The sequence below is a fragment of the Gobius niger genome (assembly GCF_951799975.1).
Source record: "Gobius niger genome assembly, chromosome: 1".
NCBI classification, from domain to species: Eukaryota; Metazoa; Chordata; class Actinopteri; order Gobiiformes; family Gobiidae; genus Gobius; species Gobius niger.
In genome coordinates this window covers 76,193,787-76,217,228 of record NC_136852.1, presented here as the reverse complement: position 1 = coordinate 76,217,228, position 23,442 = coordinate 76,193,787, and the positions used below count along the sequence as shown (strand labels likewise).

General features: G+C 50.0%; 3 protein-coding genes across 3 annotated transcripts in view; all 3 read right to left on the bottom strand.

The window, feature by feature from the left end:
* Window positions 1-409: 409 nt before the first annotated feature.
* LOC306980770 (C-C motif chemokine 21-like) lies at window positions 410-10,295 on the bottom strand. The gene is made up of 5 exons (XM_079580198.1): window positions 10,207-10,295; window positions 2,906-3,029; window positions 694-808; window positions 471-528; window positions 410-430 (listed from the first exon to the last, which is right to left on the bottom strand). Exons 1-4 carry the CDS (start codon window positions 10,262-10,264, stop codon window positions 496-498), a joined length of 330 nt encoding a protein of 109 aa, XP_079436324.1. The 5' UTR covers window positions 10,265-10,295; the 3' UTR covers window positions 410-430; window positions 471-495.
* Window positions 2,847-23,442, bottom strand: part of LOC306980151 (insulin gene enhancer protein isl-1-like) — a gene marked incomplete at its 5' end in the record, with an annotated part of 274,135 nt that continues 253,539 nt past the window's right edge. Inside the window, 1 exon segment of the mRNA XM_079579407.1 lies at window positions 2,847-2,862.
* LOC306980781 (interleukin-8-like) lies at window positions 15,679-18,460 on the bottom strand. Its single transcript, XM_079580208.1, has 3 exons — window positions 18,307-18,460; window positions 16,319-16,436; window positions 15,679-15,808 (listed from the first exon to the last, which is right to left on the bottom strand). The coding sequence occupies exons 1-3, from the start codon at window positions 18,359-18,361 to the stop codon at window positions 15,700-15,702; spliced, it is 282 nt and encodes a 93-aa protein (XP_079436334.1). The 5' UTR covers window positions 18,362-18,460; the 3' UTR covers window positions 15,679-15,699.

Below are 23,442 nucleotides of genomic sequence, written 5' to 3'. Positions count from 1 at the left end.
CGATTCCTCGTGTTTGGCCCCGCCCCTCACGCCTCTCCCATAGACTCGTGTTTGGCCCCGCCCCTCACGCCTCTCCCATAGCCTCGCGTTTGGCCCCGCCCCTCACGCCTCTCCCATAGCCTCGTGTTTGGCCCCGCCCCTCACGCCTCTCCCATAGCCTCGTGTTTGGCCCCGCCCCTCACGCCTCTCCCATAGCCTCGTGTTTGGCCCCGCCCCTCACGCCTCTCCCATAGACTCGTGTTTGGCCCCGCCCCTCACGCCTCTCCCATAGCCTCGTGTTTGGCCCCGCCCCTCACGCCTCTCCCATAGCCTCGTGTTTGGCCCCGCCCCTCACATCATGACATCATCAACATGAATAACGTGAACTCAACCTTTCTGTGTTCATGAACTCGACTGTTCACATTGGTTATATGGCTGCCATTTTAACTCTCTCTGCACAGACTGGAGGCGGGTCTTCACTGTGGCCCCACCCCCTCACAGACTGGAGGCGGGTCTTCACTGTGGCCCCACCCCCTCACAGCGCCGGCCCTGGAACACGAAGAAGGACATTTACATTCACTCCATACACGGTGGGGGTCACAGAGTCCCAGAGTCACAGAGTCTCAGAGTCTCAGAGTCACAGAGTCTCAGAGTCTCAGAGTCACAGAGTCTCAGAGTCCCAGAGTCAGACTCAGGTGCTGCAGGTGACCGTACCTTGTAGCCGTTCTTCAGGCAGTGCTTCTTGAGTTTGTCCACGTGCCTCATCACGTCTTTGACCCACTGCTGATTGGTTGGCACACAGAGGGGGCGGTGCCCGCGCGGCACCAGGCTGAAGGAAGAGCATCACCTCAGATCAGTAACATGGAAAAGGTTCATGGTTCCTCTTGCAGCTTCACACACGGTACGGTGAGACACCAGCGGCATAAACACTGACACACAGTCACAGGTTCACTCAAAGCCTGAGGAGCTGCAGCTTCAGTCAAAGCCTGAGGAGCTGCAGCTTCAGTCAAAGCCTGAGGAGCTGCAGCTTCAGTCAAAGCCTGAGGAGCTGCAGCTTCAGTCAAAGCCTGAGGAACTGCAGCTTCAATCAAAGCCTGAGGAGCTGCAGCTTCACTCAAAGCCTGAGGAGCTGCAGCTTCACTCAAAGCCTGAGGAGCTGCAGCTTCAATCAAAGCCTGAGGAGCTGCAGCTTCACTCAAAGCCTGAGGAGCTGCAGCTTCACTGAGCCACATGAGAGCCTTTACCTCAGCGACTCTCTGGAACAAAGCCCGTCCCACAGGAAGTGACTTAAACTCCTTAAAGACTCCTTTATCTGTCGGGCTAAAGGTCCTGCAGCAGAGTCTGCTGTGCACCAAGGATCTACTGATACTTGTGTTGGTCACTGAAAGAAAACCAAACCATGACACAAAACAAAATGCTAGAACTGACTCAATAAAAAAGAGGACATGGCAAACTCTAAATGAATTCATTTTCCTTAAAAACAAGAGTCTTTGCTGGACCTTTTTGTCATCAGTGTTAGACTCAATAATAGATACTTTATTCAGAGACAGTTTCATCCAGGTTCCTGTTGTACAGGGTTAGTGCCACTAGGGGGCGACACGCGTAAATCTATCAGCACATGGGAAAGGTTTGGTTTGGACTTGGCACAGTTTTCTTTCCTCTCTTCTGCATCCTGGGCTTTACCTGACCTCTGACCCCTGACCCTACAGCAGTACTGTGTGGCACTCACATCATGGCGCTGATGGCACAGCCCTGTCCTCTGTCCTCTGTCCTCTGACCTCTGACCCCTGACCTCTGACCCCTGACCCTACAGCAGTACTGTGTGGCACTCACATCATGGCGCTGATGGCACAGCCCTGACCCCTGACCCCTGACCTCTGACCCCTGACCCCTGACCCCTGACCTCTGACCCCTGACCTCTGACCCTACAGCAGTACTGTGTGGCACTCACATCATGGCGCTGATGGCACAGCTCTGACCCCTGACCTCTGACCCCTGACCCCTGACCCCTGACCCCTGACCCTACAGCAGTAATGTGTGGCACTCACATCATGGCGCTGATGGCACAGCCCTGACCCCTGACCCCTGACCTCTGACCCCTGACCTCTGACCCTACAGCAGTACTGTGTGGCACTCACATCATGGCGCTGATGGCACAGCCCTGTCCTCTGTCCTCTGTCCTCTGTCCTCTGACCTCTGACCCCTGACCTCTGACCCCTGACCCTACAGCAGTACTGTGTGGCACTCACATCATGGCGCTGATGGCACAGCCCTGACCCCTGACCCCTGACCTCTGACCCCTGACCCCTGACCCCTGACCCCTGACCTCTGACCCCTGACCTCTGACCCTACAGCAGTACTGTGTGGCACTCACATCATGGCGCTGATGGCACAGCTCTGACCCCTGACCTCTGACCCCTGACCCCTGACCCTACAGCAGTAATGTGTGGCACTCACATCATGGCGCTGATGGCACAGCCCTGTCCTCTGTCCTCTGTCCTCTGACCCCTGACCTCTGACCCCTGACCCCTGACCCCTGACCCCTGACCTCTGACCTCTGCTTCCTCTGACCTCTGACCTCTGCTTCCTCTGACCTCTGACCCCTGACCTCTGACCCTACAGCAGTAATGTGTGGCACTCACATCATGGCGCTGATGGCACAGCCCTGTCCTCTGTCCTCTGTCCTCTGACCCCTGACCTCTGACCTCTGACCCCTGACCCTACAGCAGTAATGTGTGGCACTCACATCATGGCGCTGATGGCACAGCCCTGTCCTCTGACCTCTGACCTCTGACCCCTGACCTCTGACCTCTGACCCCTGACCCTACAGCAGTAATGTGTGGCACTCACATCATGGCGCTGATGGCACAGCCCTGTCCTCTGACCTCTGACCTCTGACCCTACAGCAGTAATGTGTGGCACTCACATCATGGCGCTGATGGCACAGCCTTGTCCCGCCTCCTGCACAGAGTAATCCACGATGGCCTGTTTAGGAACCGCTCTGTTCTTCACCTGCAGGCAGCAGTCCCTCACCATCTGCCCCAGGACGTCTGAGGGACACGAGGGACACGAGAGAGAGAGGACATGAGAGAGGACAAGAGAGAGAGAGGACACGTCAGAGAGAGAGAGGACACGTCAGAGAGAGGACACGTCAGAGAGAGAGGACACGAGAGAGAGAGGACACGTCAGAGAGAGGACACGTCAGAGAGAGAGAGGACACGAGAGAGAGAGGACACGTCAGAGAGAGAGGACACGTCAGAGAGAGGACACGTCAGAGAGAGAGAGGACACGTCAGAGAGAGAGAGGACACGTCAGAGAGAGAGAGGACATGAGAGAGGACACGTCAGAGAGAGAGGACACGTCAGAGAGAGAGGACATGAGAGAGAGGACACGTCAGAGAGAGAGAGGACATGAGAGAGAGGACACGTCAGAGAGAGAGAGGACACGAGAGAGAGAGGACACGTCAGAGAGAGAGGACACGTCAGAGAGAGAGAGGACACGTCAGAGAGAGAGGACACGTCAGAGAGAGAGGACACGTCAGAGAGAGAGAGGACACGTCAGAGAGAGAGAGAGGACACGTCAGAGAGAGAGGACACGTGAGAGAGAGAGAGGACACGTCAGAGAGAGAGGACACGTCAGAGAGAGGACACGTCAGAGAGAGAGAGGACACGTGAGAGAGAGAGAGGACACGTCAGAGAGAGAGGACACGTCAGAGAGAGAGGACACGTCAGAGAGAGAGAGGACATGAGAGAGAGGACACGTCAGAGAGAGAGAGGACACGAGAGAGAGAGGACACGTCAGAGAGAGGACACGTCAGAGAGAGAGGACACGTCAGAGAGAGAGAGGACATGAGAGAGAGGACACGTCAGAGAGAGAGAGGACACGTCAGAGAGAGAGGACACGTCAGAGAGAGAGAGGACATGAGAGAGAGGACACGTCAGAGAGAGAGAGGACACGAGAGAGAGAGGACACGTCAGAGAGAGAGGACACGTCAGAGAGAGAGAGGACATGAGAGAGAGAGGACACGTCAGAGAGAGAGGACACGTCAGAGAGAGAGGACACGTCAGAGAGAGAGAGGACATGAGAGAGAGGACACGTCAGAGAGAGAGAGGACACGAGAGAGAGAGGACACGTCAGAGAGAGGACACGTCAGAGAGAGAGGACACGTCAGAGAGAGAGAGGACACGTCAGAGAGAGAGAGAGGACACGTCAGAGAGAGAGGACACGTGAGAGAGAGAGAGGACACGTCAGAGAGAGAGGACACGTCAGAGAGAGGACACGTCAGAGAGAGAGAGGACACGTGAGAGAGAGAGAGGACACGTCAGAGAGAGAGGACACGTCAGAGAGAGGACACGTCAGAGAGAGAGAGGACATGTCAGAGAGAGAGGACACGTCAGAGAGAGGACACGTCAGAGAGAGAGAGGACACGAGAGAGAGAGGACACGTCAGAGAGAGGACACGTCAGAGAGAGAGGACACGTCAGAGAGAGAGAGGACACGTCAGAGAGAGAGAGGACACGAGAGAGAGAGGACACGTCAGAGAGAGAGAGGACACGTCAGAGAGAGAGGACACGTCAGAGAGAGGACACGTCAGAGAGAGAGAGGACACGAGAGAGAGGACACGAGAGAGAGAGGACACGTCAGAGAGAGAGAGGACACGAGAGAGAGAGGACACGTCAGAGAGAGAGGACACGTCAGAGAGAGAGGACACGTCAGAGAGAGGACACGAGAGAGAGAGAGGACACGAGAGAGAGAGAGGACACGAGAGAGAGAGGACACGTCAGAGAGAGGACACGTCAGAGAGAGAGAGGACACGAGAGAGAGAGGACACGTCAGAGAGAGAGGACACGTCAGAGAGAGAGGACACGAGAGAGAGAGAGAGGACACGTCAGAGAGAGAGGACACGTCAGAGAGAGAGAGGACATGTCAGAGAGAGAGGACACGAGAGAGAGAGAGAGGACACGTCAGAGAGAGGACACGTCAGAGAGAGAGGACACGTCAGAGAGAGAGAGGACACGTCAGAGAGAGAGAGGACACGAGAGAGAGAGGACACGTCAGAGAGAGAGAGGACACGTCAGAGAGAGAGGACACGTCAGAGAGAGGACACGTCAGAGAGAGAGAGGACACGAGAGAGAGGACACGAGAGAGAGAGGACACGTCAGAGAGAGAGAGGACACGAGAGAGAGAGGACACGTCAGAGAGAGGACACGTCAGAGAGAGAGAGGACACGAGAGAGAGAGGACACGTCAGAGAGAGAGGACACGTCAGAGAGAGAGGACACGAGAGAGAGAGAGAGGACACGTCAGAGAGAGAGGACACGTCAGAGAGAGAGAGGACATGTCAGAGAGAGAGGACACGAGAGAGAGAGAGAGGACACGTCAGAGAGAGGACACGTCAGAGAGAGGACACGTCAGAGAGAGGACACGTCAGAGAGAGAGAGGACATGTCAGAGAGAGAGGACACGTCAGAGAGAGGACACGTCAGAGAGAGAGAGGACACGAGAGAGAGAGGACACGTCAGAGAGAGAGAGGACACGTCAGAGAGAGAGAGGACACGTCAGAGAGAGGACACGTCAGAGAGAGAGGACACGTCAGAGAGAGAGAGGACACGTCAGAGAGAGAGAGGACACGAGAGAGAGAGGACACGTCAGAGAGAGAGAGGACACGTCAGAGAGAGAGGACACGTCAGAGAGAGGACACGTCAGAGAGAGAGAGGACACGAGAGAGAGGACACGAGAGAGAGAGGACACGTCAGAGAGAGAGAGGACACGAGAGAGAGAGGACACGTCAGAGAGAGGACACGTCAGAGAGAGAGAGGACACGAGAGAGAGAGGACACGTCAGAGAGAGAGGACACGTCAGAGAGAGAGGACACGAGAGAGAGAGAGAGGACACGTCAGAGAGAGAGGACACGTCAGAGAGAGAGAGGACATGTCAGAGAGAGAGGACACGAGAGAGAGAGAGAGGACACGTCAGAGAGAGGACACGTCAGAGAGAGGACACGTCAGAGAGAGAGAGGACATGTCAGAGAGAGAGGACACGTCAGAGAGAGAGAGGACACGTCAGAGAGAGAGGACACGTCAGAGAGAGAGAGGACACGTCAGAGAGAGAGAGGACACGTCAGAGAGAGAGGACACGTCAGAGAGAGAGGACACGTCAGAGAGAGAGAGGACACGTCAGAGAGAGAGAGGACATGAGAGAGAGAGAGGACACGTCAGAGAGAGGACACGTCAGAGAGAGAGGACACGTCAGAGAGAGAGGACACGTCAGAGAGAGAGGACACGTCAGAGAGAGAGGACACGTCAGAGAGAGAGGACACGAGAGAGAGAGGACACGTCAGAGAGAGAGAGGACACGTCAGAGAGAGAGAGGACACGTCAGAGAGAGAGAGGACACGTCAGAGAGAGAGAGGACACGTCAGAGAGAGAGGACACGTCAGAGAGAGAGAGGACACGTCAGAGAGAGAGGACACGTCAGAGAGAGAGAGGACACGTCAGAGAGAGAGGACACGTCAGAGAGAGAGAGGACACGTCAGAGAGAGAGAGGACACGTCAGAGAGAGAGGACACGTCAGAGAGAGAGAGGACACGTCAGAGAGAGAGGACACGTCAGAGAGAGAGGACACGTCAGAGAGAGAGGACACGTCAGAGAGAGAGAGGACACGTCAGAGAGAGAGAGGACACGTCAGAGAGAGAGAGGACACGTCAGAGAGAGAGAGGACACGTCAGAGAGAGAGGACACGTCAGAGAGAGAGGACACGTCAGAGAGAGAGGACACGTCAGAGAGAGAGGACACGTCAGAGAGAGAGAGGACACGTCAGAGAGAGAGGACACGTCAGAGAGAGAGGACATGAGAGAGAGGACACGTCAGAGAGAGAGGACACGTCAGAGAGAGAGGACACGTCAGAGAGAGAGGACACGTCAGAGAGAGGACACGTCAGAGAGAGAGGACACGAGAGAGAGAGAGAGGACACGTCAGAGAGAGAGAGGACATGAGAGAGAGAGAGGACACGTCAGAGAGAGAGGACACGTCAGAGAGAGAGAGAGGACACGTCAGAGAGAGAGAGGACACGTCAGAGAGAGGACATGAGAGAGAGAGAGGACACGTCAGAGAGAGGACATGAGAGAGAGAGAGGACACGTCAGAGAGAGAGAGAGGACACGTCAGAGAGAGAGAGGACACGTCAGAGAGAGGACATGAGAGAGAGAGAGGACACGTCAGAGAGAGGACATGAGAGAGAGAGGACACGAGAGAGAGAGAGGACACGTCAGAGAGAGAGAGGACATGAGAGAGAGGACACGAGAGAGAGAGGACACGTCAGAGAGAGAGAGGACATGAGAGAGAGAGAGGACATGTCAGAGAGAGAGGACACGTCAGAGAGAGAGGACACGTCAGAGAGAGAGGACACGTCAGAGAGAGAGAGGACACGTCAGAGAGAGAGGACACGTCAGAGAGAGAGGACACGAGAGAGAGAGGACACGAGAGAGAGAGGACACGAGAGAGAGAGGACACGTCAGAGAGAGAGAGGACATGAGAGAGAGAGAGGAAATGTCAGAGAGAGAGAGGACACGAGAGAGAGAGAGGACACGTCAGAGAGAGAGAGGACATGAGAGAGAGGACACGAGAGAGAGAGGACACGTCAGAGAGAGAGAGGACATGAGAGAGAGGACACGAGAGAGAGAGGAAATGTCAGAGAGAGAGAGGACACGAGAGAGAGAGAGGACACGTCAGAGAGAGAGAGGACATGAGAGAGAGGACACGAGAGAGAGAGGACACGTCAGAGAGAGAGGACACGTCAGAGAGAGGACACGTCAGAGAGAGGACACGTCAGAGAGAGAGAGGACACGTCAGAGAGAGAGGACACGTCAGAGAGAGAGAGGACACGTCAGAGAGAGAGAGGACACGTCAGAGAGAGAGAGGACACGTCAGAGAGAGAGGACACGTCAGAGAGAGAGAGGACACGTCAGAGAGAGAGGACACGTCAGAGAGAGAGAGGACACGTCAGAGAGAGGACACGTCAGAGAGAGAGGACACGTCAGAGAGAGGACACGTCAGAGAGAGAGGACACGTCAGAGAGAGAGGACACGTCAGAGAGAGAGAGGACACGAGAGAGAGGACACGTCAGAGAGAGAGGACACGAGAGAGAGGACACGAGAGAGAGGACACGTCAGAGAGAGAGGACATGAGAGAGAGGACACGTCAGAGAGAGAGGACATGAGAGAGAGGACACGTCAGAGAGAGAGGACACGAGAGAGAGGACACGTCAGAGAGAGAGGACATGAGAGAGAGGACACGTCAGAGAGAGAGGACACGAGAGAGAGAGAGGACACGTCAGAGAGAGAGGACACGTCAGAGAGAGGACACGTCAGAGAGAGAGGACACGAGAGAGAGAGAGAGGACACGTCAGAGAGAGAGAGGACATGAGAGAGAGAGAGGACACGTCAGAGAGAGAGAGAGGACACGTCAGAGAGAGAGAGGACACGTCAGAGAGAGGACATGAGAGAGAGAGAGGACACGTCAGAGAGAGGACATGAGAGAGAGAGAGGACACGTCAGAGAGAGAGAGAGGACACGTCAGAGAGAGAGAGGACACGTCAGAGAGAGGACATGAGAGAGAGAGAGGACACGTCAGAGAGAGGACATGAGAGAGAGAGGACACGAGAGAGAGAGAGGACACGTCAGAGAGAGAGAGGACATGAGAGAGAGGACACGAGAGAGAGAGGACACGTCAGAGAGAGAGAGGACATGAGAGAGAGAGAGGACATGTCAGAGAGAGAGGACACGTCAGAGAGAGAGGACACGTCAGAGAGAGAGAGGACACGAGAGAGAGAGAGGACACGTCAGAGAGAGAGAGGACATGAGAGAGAGGACACGAGAGAGAGAGGACACGTCAGAGAGAGAGAGGACACGTCAGAGAGAGAGGACACGTCAGAGAGAGAGGACACGAGAGAGAGAGGACACGAGAGAGAGAGGACACGAGAGAGAGAGGACACGTCAGAGAGAGAGAGGACATGAGAGAGAGAGAGGAAATGTCAGAGAGAGAGAGGACACGAGAGAGAGAGAGGACACGTCAGAGAGAGAGAGGACATGAGAGAGAGGACACGAGAGAGAGAGGACATGAGAGAGAGGACACGTCAGAGAGAGAGAGGACATGAGAGAGAGAGAGGAAATGTCAGAGAGAGAGAGGACACGAGAGAGAGAGAGGACACGTCAGAGAGAGAGAGGACATGAGAGAGAGGACACGAGAGAGAGAGGACACGAGAGAGAGAGGACACGTCAGAGAGAGAGAGGACATGAGAGAGAGAGAGGAAATGTCAGAGAGAGAGAGGACACGAGAGAGAGAGAGGACACGTCAGAGAGAGAGAGGACATGAGAGAGAGGACACGAGAGAGAGAGGACACGTCAGAGAGAGAGAGGACATGAGAGAGAGAGAGGAAATGTCAGAGAGAGAGAGGACACGAGAGAGAGAGAGGACACGTCAGAGAGAGAGAGGACATGAGAGAGAGGACACGAGAGAGAGAGAGGACATGTCAGAGAGAGAGAGGACACGAGAGAGAGAGAGGACACGTCAGAGAGAGAGAGGACATGAGAGAGAGGACACGAGAGAGAGAGGACACGTCAGAGAGAGAGAGGACATGAGAGAGAGAGAGGACATGTCAGAGAGAGAGAGGACACGAGAGAGAGAGAGGACACGTCAGAGAGAGAGAGGACATGAGAGAGAGAGAGGACACGTCAGAGAGAGAGGACACGTCAGAGAGAGAGAGGACATGAGAGAGAGAGAGGACATGTCAGAGAGAGAGAGGACACGAGAGAGAGAGAGGACACGTCAGAGAGAGAGAGGACATGAGAGAGAGAGAGGACATGTCAGAGAGAGAGGACACGTCAGAGAGAGAGGACACGTCAGAGAGAGAGAGGACACGTGAGAGAGAGGACATGAGAGAGAGGACACGAGAGAGAGAGGACACGTCAGAGAGAGAGAGGACACGTGAGAGAGAGGACATGAGAGAGAGGACACGTCAGAGAGAAAAGACATGAGAGAGAGGACAGACTAAAGAGAGGACAGACTAAAGAGAGGACAGACTAAAGAGAGGACAGACTAAAGAGAGGACAGACTAAAGAGAGGACAGACTAAAGAGAGGACAGACTAAAGAGAGGACAGACTAAAGAGAGGACAGACTAAAGAGAGGACAGACTGGAGACGGGACAGACTGGAGACGGGACATGTAGGACTGACCTGAGCAGCAGCAGGTCAGGAGGAGGCAGCAGAGGACGGCACAGCTGGAGACTCTCATGTTGAGACAGTCAGGACAGACCGCAATGACCACACACCCCACCCGCGGCTCCTTATAACACCTAAACCCTCCTCCTAACCCGCCCCCCTCCCTCCGCCCTCCCTCCCTCCCCCGCCACCCCCCCCCCCTCCTCTCCCTCCCATTCCCAGGCTGTCCCTTCATTGGAATGATTGTTGAAATAGTTCCACTTTCGTTTCGGCTCTGGGCATTTCCCCCACACTCCCCTTCCGTTCTGGCCCCGCCCCCTCACAGAGCATGTCAGTGAGAACATGTGGGTGAGAACAGGCTTTAGTTCAAGAGGATGAATGAGGAGAGTGAGAGGAAACTCTGAGACTTAGTTTAAAACAAAGACAAAGCCGGTGTTTCTCAAACTGTGGTCAGGGTCGTCTAAAGTCCGAGTCTAATTCTGTTTTTGTCTTAAACTTAGTACTTTGTTTATATTGTGGGGCTGGGACAAAATAAAGGTTAATATATCGCCACACGTCTGTGTTGTGATACACATGTTTTATGGGAAAGCGTGTATTGCAGTACTTTTACTGCGTTACATAAGCTGTGTGTTGTTCTCAGGTCCTCACAGTCAGAGTTATGGCTGAAGCGCCGGCTCAGGCTGTAGCTGACGAGCGTTTCCCAGAATAACTGTGTTTGTGAGAAAGGCCTCAGTCTTTCCCTTTCCCTTTTGGCCCCTGGACTTCCCCTCCGAGCCGCGGGAACATCAGGCCTTTTGTTTATTATGTCTTATGACCTTTTGCAAAACTGCAGCTGTTTCCAAATATTCTCTGGATTCGTCTCATTGACACGAAGCCAAACAAGTGCTGTCCATTATCCAGAGCCTGTTTAACCTCTTAGCCCCCGCCTGAACCCCCGCCTGAACCCCCGCCTTAACCCCCGCCTTAACCCCCGCCTGAACCCCCGCCTGAACCCCCGCCTGAACCCCGCCTGAACCCCCGCCTGAACCCCGCCTGAACCCCCGCCTGAACCCCCGCCTGAACCCCGCCTGAACCCCCGCCTGAACCTCCGCTTAACCCCCGCCTGAACCCCCGCCTGAACCCCCGCCTTAACCCCCGCCTGAACCCCCGCCTGAACCCCCGCCTGAACCCCCGCCTGAACCCCCCCCTGAACCCCCGCCTGAACCCCGCCTGAACCCCCGCCTGAACCCCCCCCTTAACCCCCGCCTGAACCCCCGCCTGAACCCCCGCCTGAACCCCCGCCTGAACCTCCGCTTAACCCCCGCCTGAACCCCGCCTGAACCCCCGCCTGAACCCCCGCCTGAACCCCCGCCTGAACCCCCGCCTGAACCCCCGCCTGAACCCCCGCCTGAACCCCCGCCTGAACCCCGCCTGAACCCCCCCCTTAACCCCCGCCTGAACCCCCGCCTGAACCCCCGCCTGAACCCCCGCCTGAACCTCCGCTTAACCCCCGCCTGAACCCCGCCTGAACCCCCGCCTGAACCCCCGCCTGAACCCCCGCCTGAACCCCCGCCTGAACCCCCGCCTGAACCCCCGCCTGAACCCCCGCCTGAACCCCGCCTGAACCCCGCCTGAACCCCCGCCAGAACCCCCGCCTGAACCCCGCACATTTCCTCCTGTCCAGTTTGACCCAAATCTAAAGCTTCCCGACGGGAGTTTACATAGGCCAGAATAACGTCTTATTTGAAAGCTAAGACCTACAAGTAAGGATTAAACACAGTGTTGTTCCTCCTGCATTCTAACGTCTAACGCAGCTCCTCGTTGTTTAATCCGCTTATACCAGGGTCCCACAAACCTAACATTTATAATAAATGTGTTTTTCATTGACTAAAGTCACTAAATCTGCCAGACTACGGGACTATTTTGTGTGGGTTATTAGCCGGTCACTGAAGGCTGGTCTCAGAGCGAGTCATTCTGCGCAGCTATTACGAGGATCTCAGTCAGGCTCAACGACACAACATCAGCACAGAATCACAACACAACAGGACTAACCCGGAAACACTTTTCCCTGGAAGGAAACACCGATATGCGCCACTCGTGGGCACCACTTATTTACCTTTTTTTTTGTCACATTTTTTGTCTTTTTTTTTTGACGTTTTTTGTCACATTTTTTGTCATTTTTTTGTCGTTTTTGTCACATTTTTGTCTTTTTTTGTGTCTTTTTTTGTCACATTTTTGTCTTTTTTTGTCACATTTTTGTCACATTTTTTGTCTTTTTTGTCACATTTTTTGTCACATTTTTTGTCTTTTTTGTCACATTTTTTGTCTTTTTTTTGTCTTTTTTTGTCACATTTTTTGTCTTTTTTTGGTCTTTTTTTGTCACATTTTTTGTCTTTTTTTTGTCTTTTTTTGTCACATTTTTGTCTTTTTTTTTAACGTTTTTTGTCACATTTTTTGTCATTTTTTTGTCGTTTTTGTCACATTTTTGTCTTTTTTTGTGTCTTTTTTTGTCACATTTTTGTCTTTTTTTGTCACATTTTTGTCACATTTTTTGTCTTGTTTGTCACATTTTTTGTCACATTTTTTGTCACATTTTTGTCTTTTTTTGTCACATTTTTGTCACATTTTTTGTCTTGTTTGTCACATTTTTTGTCACATTTTTTGTCACATTTTTTGTCTTTTTTGTCACATTTTTTGTCTTTTTTTGTCTTTTTTTGTCACATTTTTTGTCTTTTTTTGGTCTTTTTTTGTCACTTTTTTTGTCTTTTTTTTGTCTTTTTTTGTCACATTTTTGTCTTTTTTTGTCACATTTTTGTCACATTTTTTGTCTTTTTTGTCACATTTTTTGTCTTTTTTTTGTCTTTTTTTGTCACATTTTTTGTCTTTTTTGTCACATTTTTTGTCTTTTTTTTGTCTTTTTTTGTCACATTTTTGGCACATCTTCATCCTTGTTTTCGTCTCAGTTCTGTCGCTATTTTCACACCTTTCACACCTCAGCTTTTGGATTGGGGTAAAGCCGAGCTGGAGAAAACGTGCTCGGTTCAGGCGGGAGTTCAGGGGTTAACCTGAAGAAACAGCTGCGGTGGAGTCGCTCACACCTGGGCCCCCCCAACTCAAACTTTTATGTTTGACTTTACTAATCCAGACAAAGATGCTTCAATGCAGGATCATTTTATGTACGCCTGAAAATGATGAATAGCCTTAACCGTTTCCAATAGAAATGTAAAGCTCATATGTTATTAACAGTAGCTAACCTAGCTGCTCACTCTCCTCTACAAACATTTAGCAAACACTAAATCCATCTCACACGTTCCTGTCAGTCACTAATTACGGCTTTATCTGACTCAGCTGTGTCAGGCGTTGCTATGGCGACGCCACAGCGGAGTGACATCCCAGTGATTTAACTACCGGACTACGTGTGCGGTTACACCAAAATAATGCACCAGCCAATCAGAGTCCAGTATCACCCAGACCGTGGTGTAAAGTCACAGTAACAGACATGTGCTCCTGAACGGTGTTAAATCCAGCCAAAGAGTTGTGAAGGCTGGATCCCCCCAGGGCTGGACCCCCCCAGGGCTGGACCCCCCCAGGGCTGGACCCCCCCAGGGCTGGACCCCCCCCAGGGCTGGACCCCCCCCAGGGCTGGACCCCCCCCAGGGCTGTGTGCTGTCACCTGTTCTTTTCTCTGTGTAGGGGAGATGGACCTATAATGGACCACCACTCGTTCTTCTTTCCATAAAGAGTTAGTTATTATTGTCTAAATGACGTCTGCCTGAGATGATTGACGGCGGGAATGATCAAAATGAGAAAATGGTGACGCACATTTCTTTGTCATTTTCGATCATCTTTGGGAGTGAGGTGTGACCGCGAACTTTATGTGAACTGGCGACGGCCTGTGCGGGATGTTTGACATTTACTAATGAATGAATAAACCATTAAATTAAATACATACACATTGTAGTTGCCATTTGAAACAGCAGGAGGAGCCACAGGCACATTGTTACATTTCATCTTCACAGAGACGTTTCAAATGATGAAGTACAAATACTGTAGTACAAATACTGTAGTACAAATACTGTAGTACAAATACTGAAGTACAAATACTGAAGCACAGAAAAAAACAATGTTTTCAAGCCTATTTTAAGCCCCATGTGCAGGATATGATAAACCCCAATATGTATATATATATACATATATATACATATATATATATAAAAAACTAACTCTTCCTCCCCCTCCGAGGGCGGTCTCTCTTTCTCCTCCTGCTCGGGTCCTCTACCAGAGGCCTGGGAGCTTGAGGGTTCTGCGCAGTATCTTTGCTGTTCCTAGAACTGCACTTTTCTGGACCGAGATGTCTGATGTATTTCCTGGGATCTGCTGGAGCCACTCCTCCAGTTTGGGGGTCACTGCCCCGAGTGCCCCAAATATATATATATATATATATATATATATATATATATATATATATATATATATATATATATATATATATATATATATATATATATTCTCTGCTGAGAATACGACCCGGCCCTGAATAAAGCGGAAGAAACTGGATGGAATGAAGGAGCGTTTTCTGCTTTGTTTCTCTTTACATTGTGTACCTGTATGTGAAGCACTTTGTGTACCTGTGTGTGAAGCACTTTGTGTACCTGTGTGTGAAGCACTGTGTGTACCTGTGTGTGAAGCACTTTGTGTACCTGTATGTGAAGCACTTTGTGTACCTGTATGTGAAGCACTGTGTGTACCTGTATGTGAAGCACTGTGTGTACCTGTATGTGAAGCACTTTGTGTACCTGTATGTGAAGCACTGTGGGCGCCTCGTGTTGTTGTAAACGTTGACATTGACTTTCCCTCTTATACGTTACAGGTTCGACTCCAGTGTTTCTGAGGTTTAGTAGATTTATAATGTTTTACTTTTTTGTGACTTTATGACCTGCAAAAGTTCAGCCGACTCAGGACATCGACCTTTAGGTGTTTATTTAACCTTATAAAGTATATTTAACCTTATAAAGTGTATTTAACCTTATAAAGTCCAGTTAACTCCACTTAGACACAAACACAATCAATAATCAGCTTTAAATACGAACCCCGTCCGAGCCCTGAGAGCCTGAACACAACATTTAATTAAAATAAACTTCAGCCATAACGATGTAGCTTCAGCAGACGGTTTATATATGTGTATATATATATGTATATATGTGAGTGGGTTTAGTCTATTATATAATGTTATACTTATAAATACATGAAAGTGTCCCTTTAACAAAGCCTCGTAGTGTTTTTATACTTTACCATCGATACGTTTATGTTTCACTGTCTCGTGAACCTTCTGACGATCAAACCTGATCTGATTCTGAAATGAGGCTCTTTCAAACAAACAGAGACTTATAGTTTTAGTCTCATTCTCATAGTTTCAGTTTAATAAACTTCATTTTAACAGAACTTTGACTAAAACGATGACAGAAAATGACCAGATACAAAAATAGAAACTTTATTTAAAAATGAGACGCTCAGGTGTGTCAGGTCCTTCTACTGCTGACGGCTCTTCCTCTGGTCCACCACCTTCAGGAGCCTCTGGATCCAGCGCTGATTCTCTGGGGGGGGCAGGCACAGCTGGCGGCCCCCTCTCACCTGGATCCTGCAGCAGAACAGGGTTACAGGGTCAGGGTCAAGGTCAGGGTCAGGGGTCAGGGTCAGGGTCAGGGTTAGGAGTTAGGGGTCAGTCACCAAACACCAGCTCTGACAGGGTTAGTGTTAGGGGTTAGGGTTAGGGTCAGGTTTGGGGGTTAGGGGTCAGGGTTAGGGGTCAGTGTTAGGGTTAGGGGTCAGGGGTCAGTCACCAAACACCAGCTCTGTCAGGGTTAGGGGTCAGGGGTCAGTGTTAGGGTCAGGTTTGGGGGTTGGGGGTTAGGGTTAGGGGTCAGGGTCAGGGTCAGGGTCAGGTTTGGGGGTTAGGGGTCAGGGGTTAGGGGTTAGGGGTTAGGGGTTAGGGTTAGGTTTGGGGGTTAGGGGCACCAGCTCTGACAGGGTTAGGGGTCAGGGGTCAGTGTTAGGGGTCAGGGGTCAGGGGTTAGGGGTTAGGGGTTAGGGGTTAGGGGTCAGGTTTGGGGGTTAGGGGCACCAGCTCTGACAGGGCACAGACACTCACACAGTGGCGCTGATGTCACAGCCGTGCCCCGCCCTCTGCAGCCTGTATCGCTCCACACTGTCCGGACGCAGACGTCTGTTAGCCACGCTGAGGCAGCAGTCCATCAGCTCCACCTGGGCTGAAGAGGAGGTTCAGAAAGTCATGTAGGGCGGGGCCATAAGGACCAGAACATCAGTGGGACTGGACTCCAAAATGAACACAACTAAGTAGAAACATCAACATTTAAACTGGCCCAACAAAACACAAACAGCAGTTTCCACATGACGTCCAGATCTGTGACTATCATGAGGTCTCTGCACTTTAGAGCCTCCAGTGCTGGTTCACACCGTTAGAGACTGGACTGAATCTGTGCTCCTCACTCTAACCTCTGGACTGTATCTGTGCTCCTCACTCTAACCTCTGGACTGTGTCTGTGCTCCTCACTCTAACCTCTGTATCTGTGCTCCTCACTCTGACCTCTGGACTGTATCTGTGCTCCTCACTCTAACCTCTGGACTGTATCTGTGCTCCTCACTCTAACCTCTGTATCTGTGCTCCTCACTCTGACCTCTGGACTGAGTCTGTGCTCCTCACTCTGACCTCTGTATCTGTGCTCCTCACTCTGACCTCTGTATCTGTGCTCCTCACTCTAACCTCTGGACTGTATCTGTGCTCCTCACTCTAACCTCTGGACTGTATCTGTGCTCCTCACTCTAACCTCTGGACTGTATCTGTGCTCCTCACTCTAACCTCTGGACTGTATCTGTGCTCCTCACTCTGACCTCTGTATCTGTGCTCCTCACTCTGACCTCTGGACTGAGTCTGTGCTCCTCACTCTGACCTCTGTATCTGTGCTCCTCACTCTGACCTCTGGACTGTGTCTGTGCTCCTCACTCTAACCTCTGGACTGTATCTGTGCTCCTCACTCTGACCTCTGGACTGTATCTGTGCTCCTCACTCTGACCTCTGGACTGTATCTGTGCTCCTCACTCTAACCTCTGGACTGTATCTGTGCTCCTCACTCTAACCTCTGGACTGTATCTGTGCTCCTCACTCTGACCTCTGTATCTGTGCTCCTCACTCTAACCTCTGTATCTGTGCTCCTCACTCTGACCTCTGTATCTGTGCTCCTCACTCTGACCTCTGTATCTGTGCTCCTCACTCTGACCTCTGGACTGTATCTGTGCTCCTCACTCTAACCTCTGGACTGTATCTGTGCTCCTCACTCTAACCTCTGGACTGTATCTGTGCTCCTCACTCTGACCTCTGTATCTGTGCTCCTCACTCTGACCTCTGTATCTGTGCTCCTCACTCTAACCTCTGTATCTGTGCTCCTCACTCTGACCTCTGTATCTGTGCTCCTCACTCTAACCTCTGGACTGTATCTGTGCTCCTCACTCTGACCTCTGTATCTGTGCTCCTCACTCTGACCTCTGGACTGAGTCTGTGCTCCTCACTCTAACCTCTGGACTGAGTCTGTGCTCCTCACTCTGAACCTCTGGACTGAATCTGTGCTCCTCACTCTGACCTCTGAATCTGTGCTCCTCACTCTGACCTCTGTATCTGTGCTCCTCACTCTAACCTCTGGACTGTATCTGTGCTCCTCACTCTAACCTCTGTATCTGTGCTCCTCACTCTGACCTCTAAACCAGGGGTCACCAGCCTTATTTCAGCTGAGGGCTACTTTAAGAGCATTAAGTTGTTCGAGGGCTACCAGTTATAAACAAATCCTAAAGACTTAAACGTACACTGTTCACTTATAGGATATTGACCCCATATTATATTAAAATAGCTTTATTTTAAACTCATACTGAGTCACAAGAACCGAAATAACTGTAATTTTAAGAATTAGATTCAAGAAAATGAAGTGCTTTACACTTTAGAAAAAGTCCCAAGGGCTACTGGACATGCCCCAAAGGGCCCCTGGATGCCCGCGGGCACCATGTTGGTGACCCCTGCTCTAAACCCTCCGCCGGCCGGTGATGTGGGGCGTGTGGTGCAGGTCTCACCTGTGCAGAGAGCAGCACACAGCAGCAGCAGCAGGACACTGGCTCTGGGCTCCATCACAGACGCTGGTGAGGGGGACGTGGAGGTGCAGAGACGGTGCTGGTGAAGAGTTCAGGTCTGTGTGAGTCTGGTCTCTGAGTGAGTCTGGTCTCTGTGTGAGTCCTGAGTCCTGAGTCCTGAGTCTGTGTCTGAGCTGGGGCAGACTCTGCTCTTTTATCCTGCAGCTGAGGAGAAAGTGAAAGTGCAGCAGTGACTGGAAACCTTTGGCTTTGATCCACGAGACTGAGGCCAAACCTAAACAACCTCCATTATGTTTGACGGCCCTTCCTTTTTTATCAGAGAGCATGTGGCCTCTTTTCTTGCTCTATTTGCTTGAAATGAAGTCCTGCCTGCCCTCCTGGAACCTCCACCTTCACCTGGTGGAGGGTTTGAGCCTGATGATCCTGGAGCTCTGTTGTCGGGGTCTTCGTGCCCCTGTAGGGTCTCCCAGGGCAAACAGGTCCTGTAGGTGACGGGTCAGACACACAGCGGGTCAGAAGCTCCTCATGAGAGACACCAGGCCTGAGAACCACGAGGCCGTCCTGTGGACCCCCCACCTGCAGGAGGCGCTCCACCAGCTGCCCCCAGACCCGGAAACAGACTGAACCACAGGAAGGAGAGACCAGACCCAGTCCAGGGCCGGGTGGTTCTTTTCACCTGGAAACACGTGGCCTTCTCTTCACTAAACGTGTTGTGTTTCCACAGGTTTTTGCTTCATTGTCAACACGTTTGTCACTTTTTTGACATGTTTTGTTGTGTTTTCATCTTCGTTTACGTCTTTCTACTCATCCTATTTTGCCGCTTTTTTCCAAGGCGGTTTTAGATTTGGGTAATGCTCGGAGACCTGGAAAATAACTGGAGAGAATGTGCTCGGTGAAGGTGGAGGCTAAGACGTTATTCAATATCAAAACAATACGATAAAGAAATTCCCCGTGAAACATTAACCTCGTGTTCAGGTTTATTGTCCTCGGCTTAAGGGCAGGAGTTGCATCACTCGGAAGCAGAGACACAGGAACCCTTCAGCTCCAGACGAGTCAAAGCCTGATCGAGGAGGAGGAGGAGGAGGAGGAGGGGGAGGAGGAGGAGGAGGGGGGAGAGTCCTCTTCCCATCAGCCCAACCACGTCCGCTTCCCACACTCTGTTTAAAGGGACACTTTCGTTTTCCTCTAAATGCTGTAATCAAACTGTAAACAAAGAGGCTGCGGTGTAGGTGAGAGTGCACGAGGTGAGAGTGCACGAGGTGAGAGTGCACGAGGAGAGAGTGCACGAGCACCGGGGCCAGAGGAGCAGGTACAGGTGAGGCTCAGGTGAGGCTCAGTGAGGCTCAGGCAGGTGCAGCTGAAGATAAGATGAGCCTTTACTGATGCCACAGGCCTCAGTGCCACAGGCTGAGGCCTCAGTCAATCAATCAATCAATCAAATGTTATTTGTATCGCGCCCAACAACAACCAGAAGGTGCCCAGAGCGCTTTCCAGGATAAAAACAAGAATCATAGTAGACAACAATAAATACAAACACACATAAAAACAGCAGTCGAGTCGGTGGCTCTGGATCGAAGGCTTTCCTGAAAAAATGTGTCTTCAACTGTGATTTAAAAACACTCAGCTCTGTGATGTTTCGAAGCTGGACCGGAAGTGCGTTCCACAGCTTTGGGCCTTGTGCGGCAAATGACCGGCCTCCAAACTTCCAAACTCAGTCTGTGACACTGAGGCTTGGGTTCTGTTCCTCACTCGTCTTCCTCCAAACCCTTGGACCAAACTGAGACGATTGGACCAAAGTGAACAAACTGAATGTCTGCTGTGAAAACTGTTGCAGGTGCTTTGAGTTTAGTAGATGAAACATTCCTGCTCTGTAAAGGTTTTGGAAATCCTGTTTTGGTGGAAGCTGGAAGCCCAAATCATGTACAAATAAAGTAAACAGTTGAAATGGTTTAAGTCGTGGCCCTGAGTCTGTGATCTATGGAAGTTTAACGTTTTCAGTGATAAAAGGGTCTGTATTTACTTTTGTGTTTTGAAATGGAAACAAAAGTATTTCTGCTGATTCCTGTGTAACATCAGAACTGGGCGCGGCACCGCTGAGGATCTGAGGCGTGTTTGTGCTGCAGGGTCTGACCTCAAACAGGTCCGGCCACGGAGACGACGCAGCGTGAGAATCAAAGTCAAGACAGAACTGATGTTTCCAGTACTTGTTTGTGAACTGATAGTAGATACACAGAGACTCTGTTTAATCACTGGGTCATGTGATCATTCAGAAATCATCAGGAAACGTCTGAGGTTTCACTGAAAGGAAGGGGGTCTGGATGGGATGTGAGCGTAACCATGGAGACGGTTCCATCAGTGGAGCTAACCACCCTCACAGCAGCAGGGTTCTTTCTTCCACTGCTGGTTGGACCTGACAGGAGAGCTTGTGTCATTGGGCAAAGTGAAGGCACCGGGGACTCTGATTGGTTGCTGAGATCGGCAAAGGGAGGGACTTACTTACACTATGTTTGTAAAACATTGAAACTCACACACTTTAAAGCACTGTCTGTGTGTTTCACTAACTCTGCCATATTTCAACCAAATCAAAGAAATTACTTGGATTTTGTCCTTGTACCTAAATGTTTGCAGATTCTGTTCAAAATAAAAATAAAACTCTTCTAAAAATGTGACTTGACAAGAGACTGAGGAGTGACTGGTGTGATGACCTTTAATCAGCCCGGCCTGTGTGACCTTTGTCAACGATAAACACACTGAGGCTGAAGCTCAAACCTGAGGCTGAGAGACCTGTGAATATGATCTTTAATCAGCATCAACTAATAATAATGTTATAAATAGTGTTAATTGACTGAGACTTGTTGCTTCTAATGGCTGTTTTGCTCAAGCGTCTGCCTTGTTCCCGGAGCTGAGGTCCCACGTGGTGGCTGTGGTGGTCCTTGGTGGTCCTTGGTGGTCCCTGGTGGTCCTTGGTGGTCCCTGGTGGTATTTCATTATGTGCTCTCGGTGCCCTCTGCTGGACACCTGTAGAATTCTTTCCTTTATTTAAATTTAAGCTGCCCCCTAGTGGCTGGAGTGAACATTCTTCTGCACAGGAACGGGCCAGAGACTCTTACAGACTCATTCATGCCCTGCACGTCGTGGGCCGGACGGAATCATCTCACGGGTTTAAAGAAATGTTTATTTCACTTTGTAAAGGAGCCGCATCTGGTTTGGACTGAGCTGATTTGCTTTTTCTACAAATAAACAAACACTAATATGACCTGAAAAGTTGAACCAATGACGTAGTAATGGTTAGTTTTTACGTTCTTGGCCTGACGAGATGAACGTTCTTTGATAAGAAATAAAATAATTGTCCAACAGTTTCCTGAGGAACTTCCCCTCGTAAAGATAAAACATGATCACATCAATAAGAACCTGTTTCTGGCTGTTGGTCACGGCTCTTTGATTATAATGAAACATCATATTTAAATGTAAGCATTAATAATAATAATAATAATAATGAGTCCATTCCCTGCAGCGGTTGAAGTGCGTGCGCTTCTTAAGGCCTGTCTTTAAACTTTCATTCACACATAATTACACAGCAGTTAAGCGGACAATGGGGAGCGGCCCCTCCTCCTCACGGCCTCACTTCTGTTTTCCTCTAAATAACACGGGCAGGTTTTCCTCTAAATAACACGGGCAGGTTTTCCTCTAAATAACACGGGCAGGTTTTCCCCTAAATGAGCCGGCCAGGTTCAGGTTTTCCTCTAAGCCGGGCAGGTTCAGGTTTTCCTCTAAGCCGGGCAGGTTCAGGTTTTCCTCTAAGTCGGGCAGGTCTGCACAGTCACTGATAAACCGTGTTTGTTGTGCAGATTAAACATTGATAGACCCACATTGTGAAACGTCTGATGCAAGAACATTTTCACTTCACTGAGCAATAAAACCACGTCTGGACTTTGATCATTTCTTCAATATTATTATTATGATTCAGCCAAACTCAAGGGTTTGGGCTGGACATTAAAGATTCACATGAGTTTGTGAATCAGGTTAGAATCATCATAGTTCGATGACGACCAGTGTTAATTTTGACATATTTTAGTTTAGTTTTAGTTTTTTGACTAAAATGTAATTTAATTTTAGTCGAGATTTAGTCAAAAAAAAACTTTTCAATTTTAGTCTAGTTTTAAAATTGCAAGTCAATTTAGTCGACTAAATGTCAGTCTAATGTAGTGGACTTTGCATTGATAATATTCATTATAATCATGTTTAATGTTGTTCCTCTGCTTCATGTTTCTGCTCCACATGAACAAAGCTCAGAGCTGATCCTTTAAACATGATCTGAGGCTCTTTCAGTTTGGATGATTTTAGTCTCTCCTTTTCATTTTTATTTAGTCTGATTTTAGTCGACTCAAACATCTGGACATTTTAGTCACAGTTTTAGTCTCATGAGAAACTTTTAATTTAGTTTTAGTCCAATTTTAGTCACAAAAATATCACTTTGACTAAAATTGAGACTAAATATTTTAGTCGACGAAATTAACACTGATGACGACACAAACATCACTAACTGTGAAAGTAAATACTTTTATATCAATGACCCTCTGACCGCCATAACCAATGCATTTCTCCAGCTCAGCTTTACCCAAATCTGAAAGCTCCCAGGCTTCAGGCCAGGCCTCATTTGAAAGACACATCTTCTTCTTCACGTTGTTGCTGCGTTATTGTTTTCAGATTTGGGTAAAGCCAAACCGGAGGAAATGTGCTCGGTTCAGGCGGGGGTTAAGAGGTTAATGACATAAAGAAGAGGCTCCGCACTGAAGGAGCTGCTGCCCCCTGGTGGGCACAGAGAAGATCACAGTCTTTGCTTCTCCATCATTGTTATTATCCTCCATGATAATAATCGATGAAAATAATAACAATGATTTGATAAAAATTCATAGATCTTTTTTTGTTTTTTTTGTTTACATTTTTTTATATTTCTTCCAAAAAATATATACATGTTTTTTGTCTGATGTCACTTCCGGGGCTCCGTAACGAACATCTGGAAAATGTAAGTTCCTTAATTTATTTATTTCAGTTTAACGACCAAACCAGTCCAGATGACGACCTTTGTTATGGATTTAAAAGCAAAGAGCCAGAGTG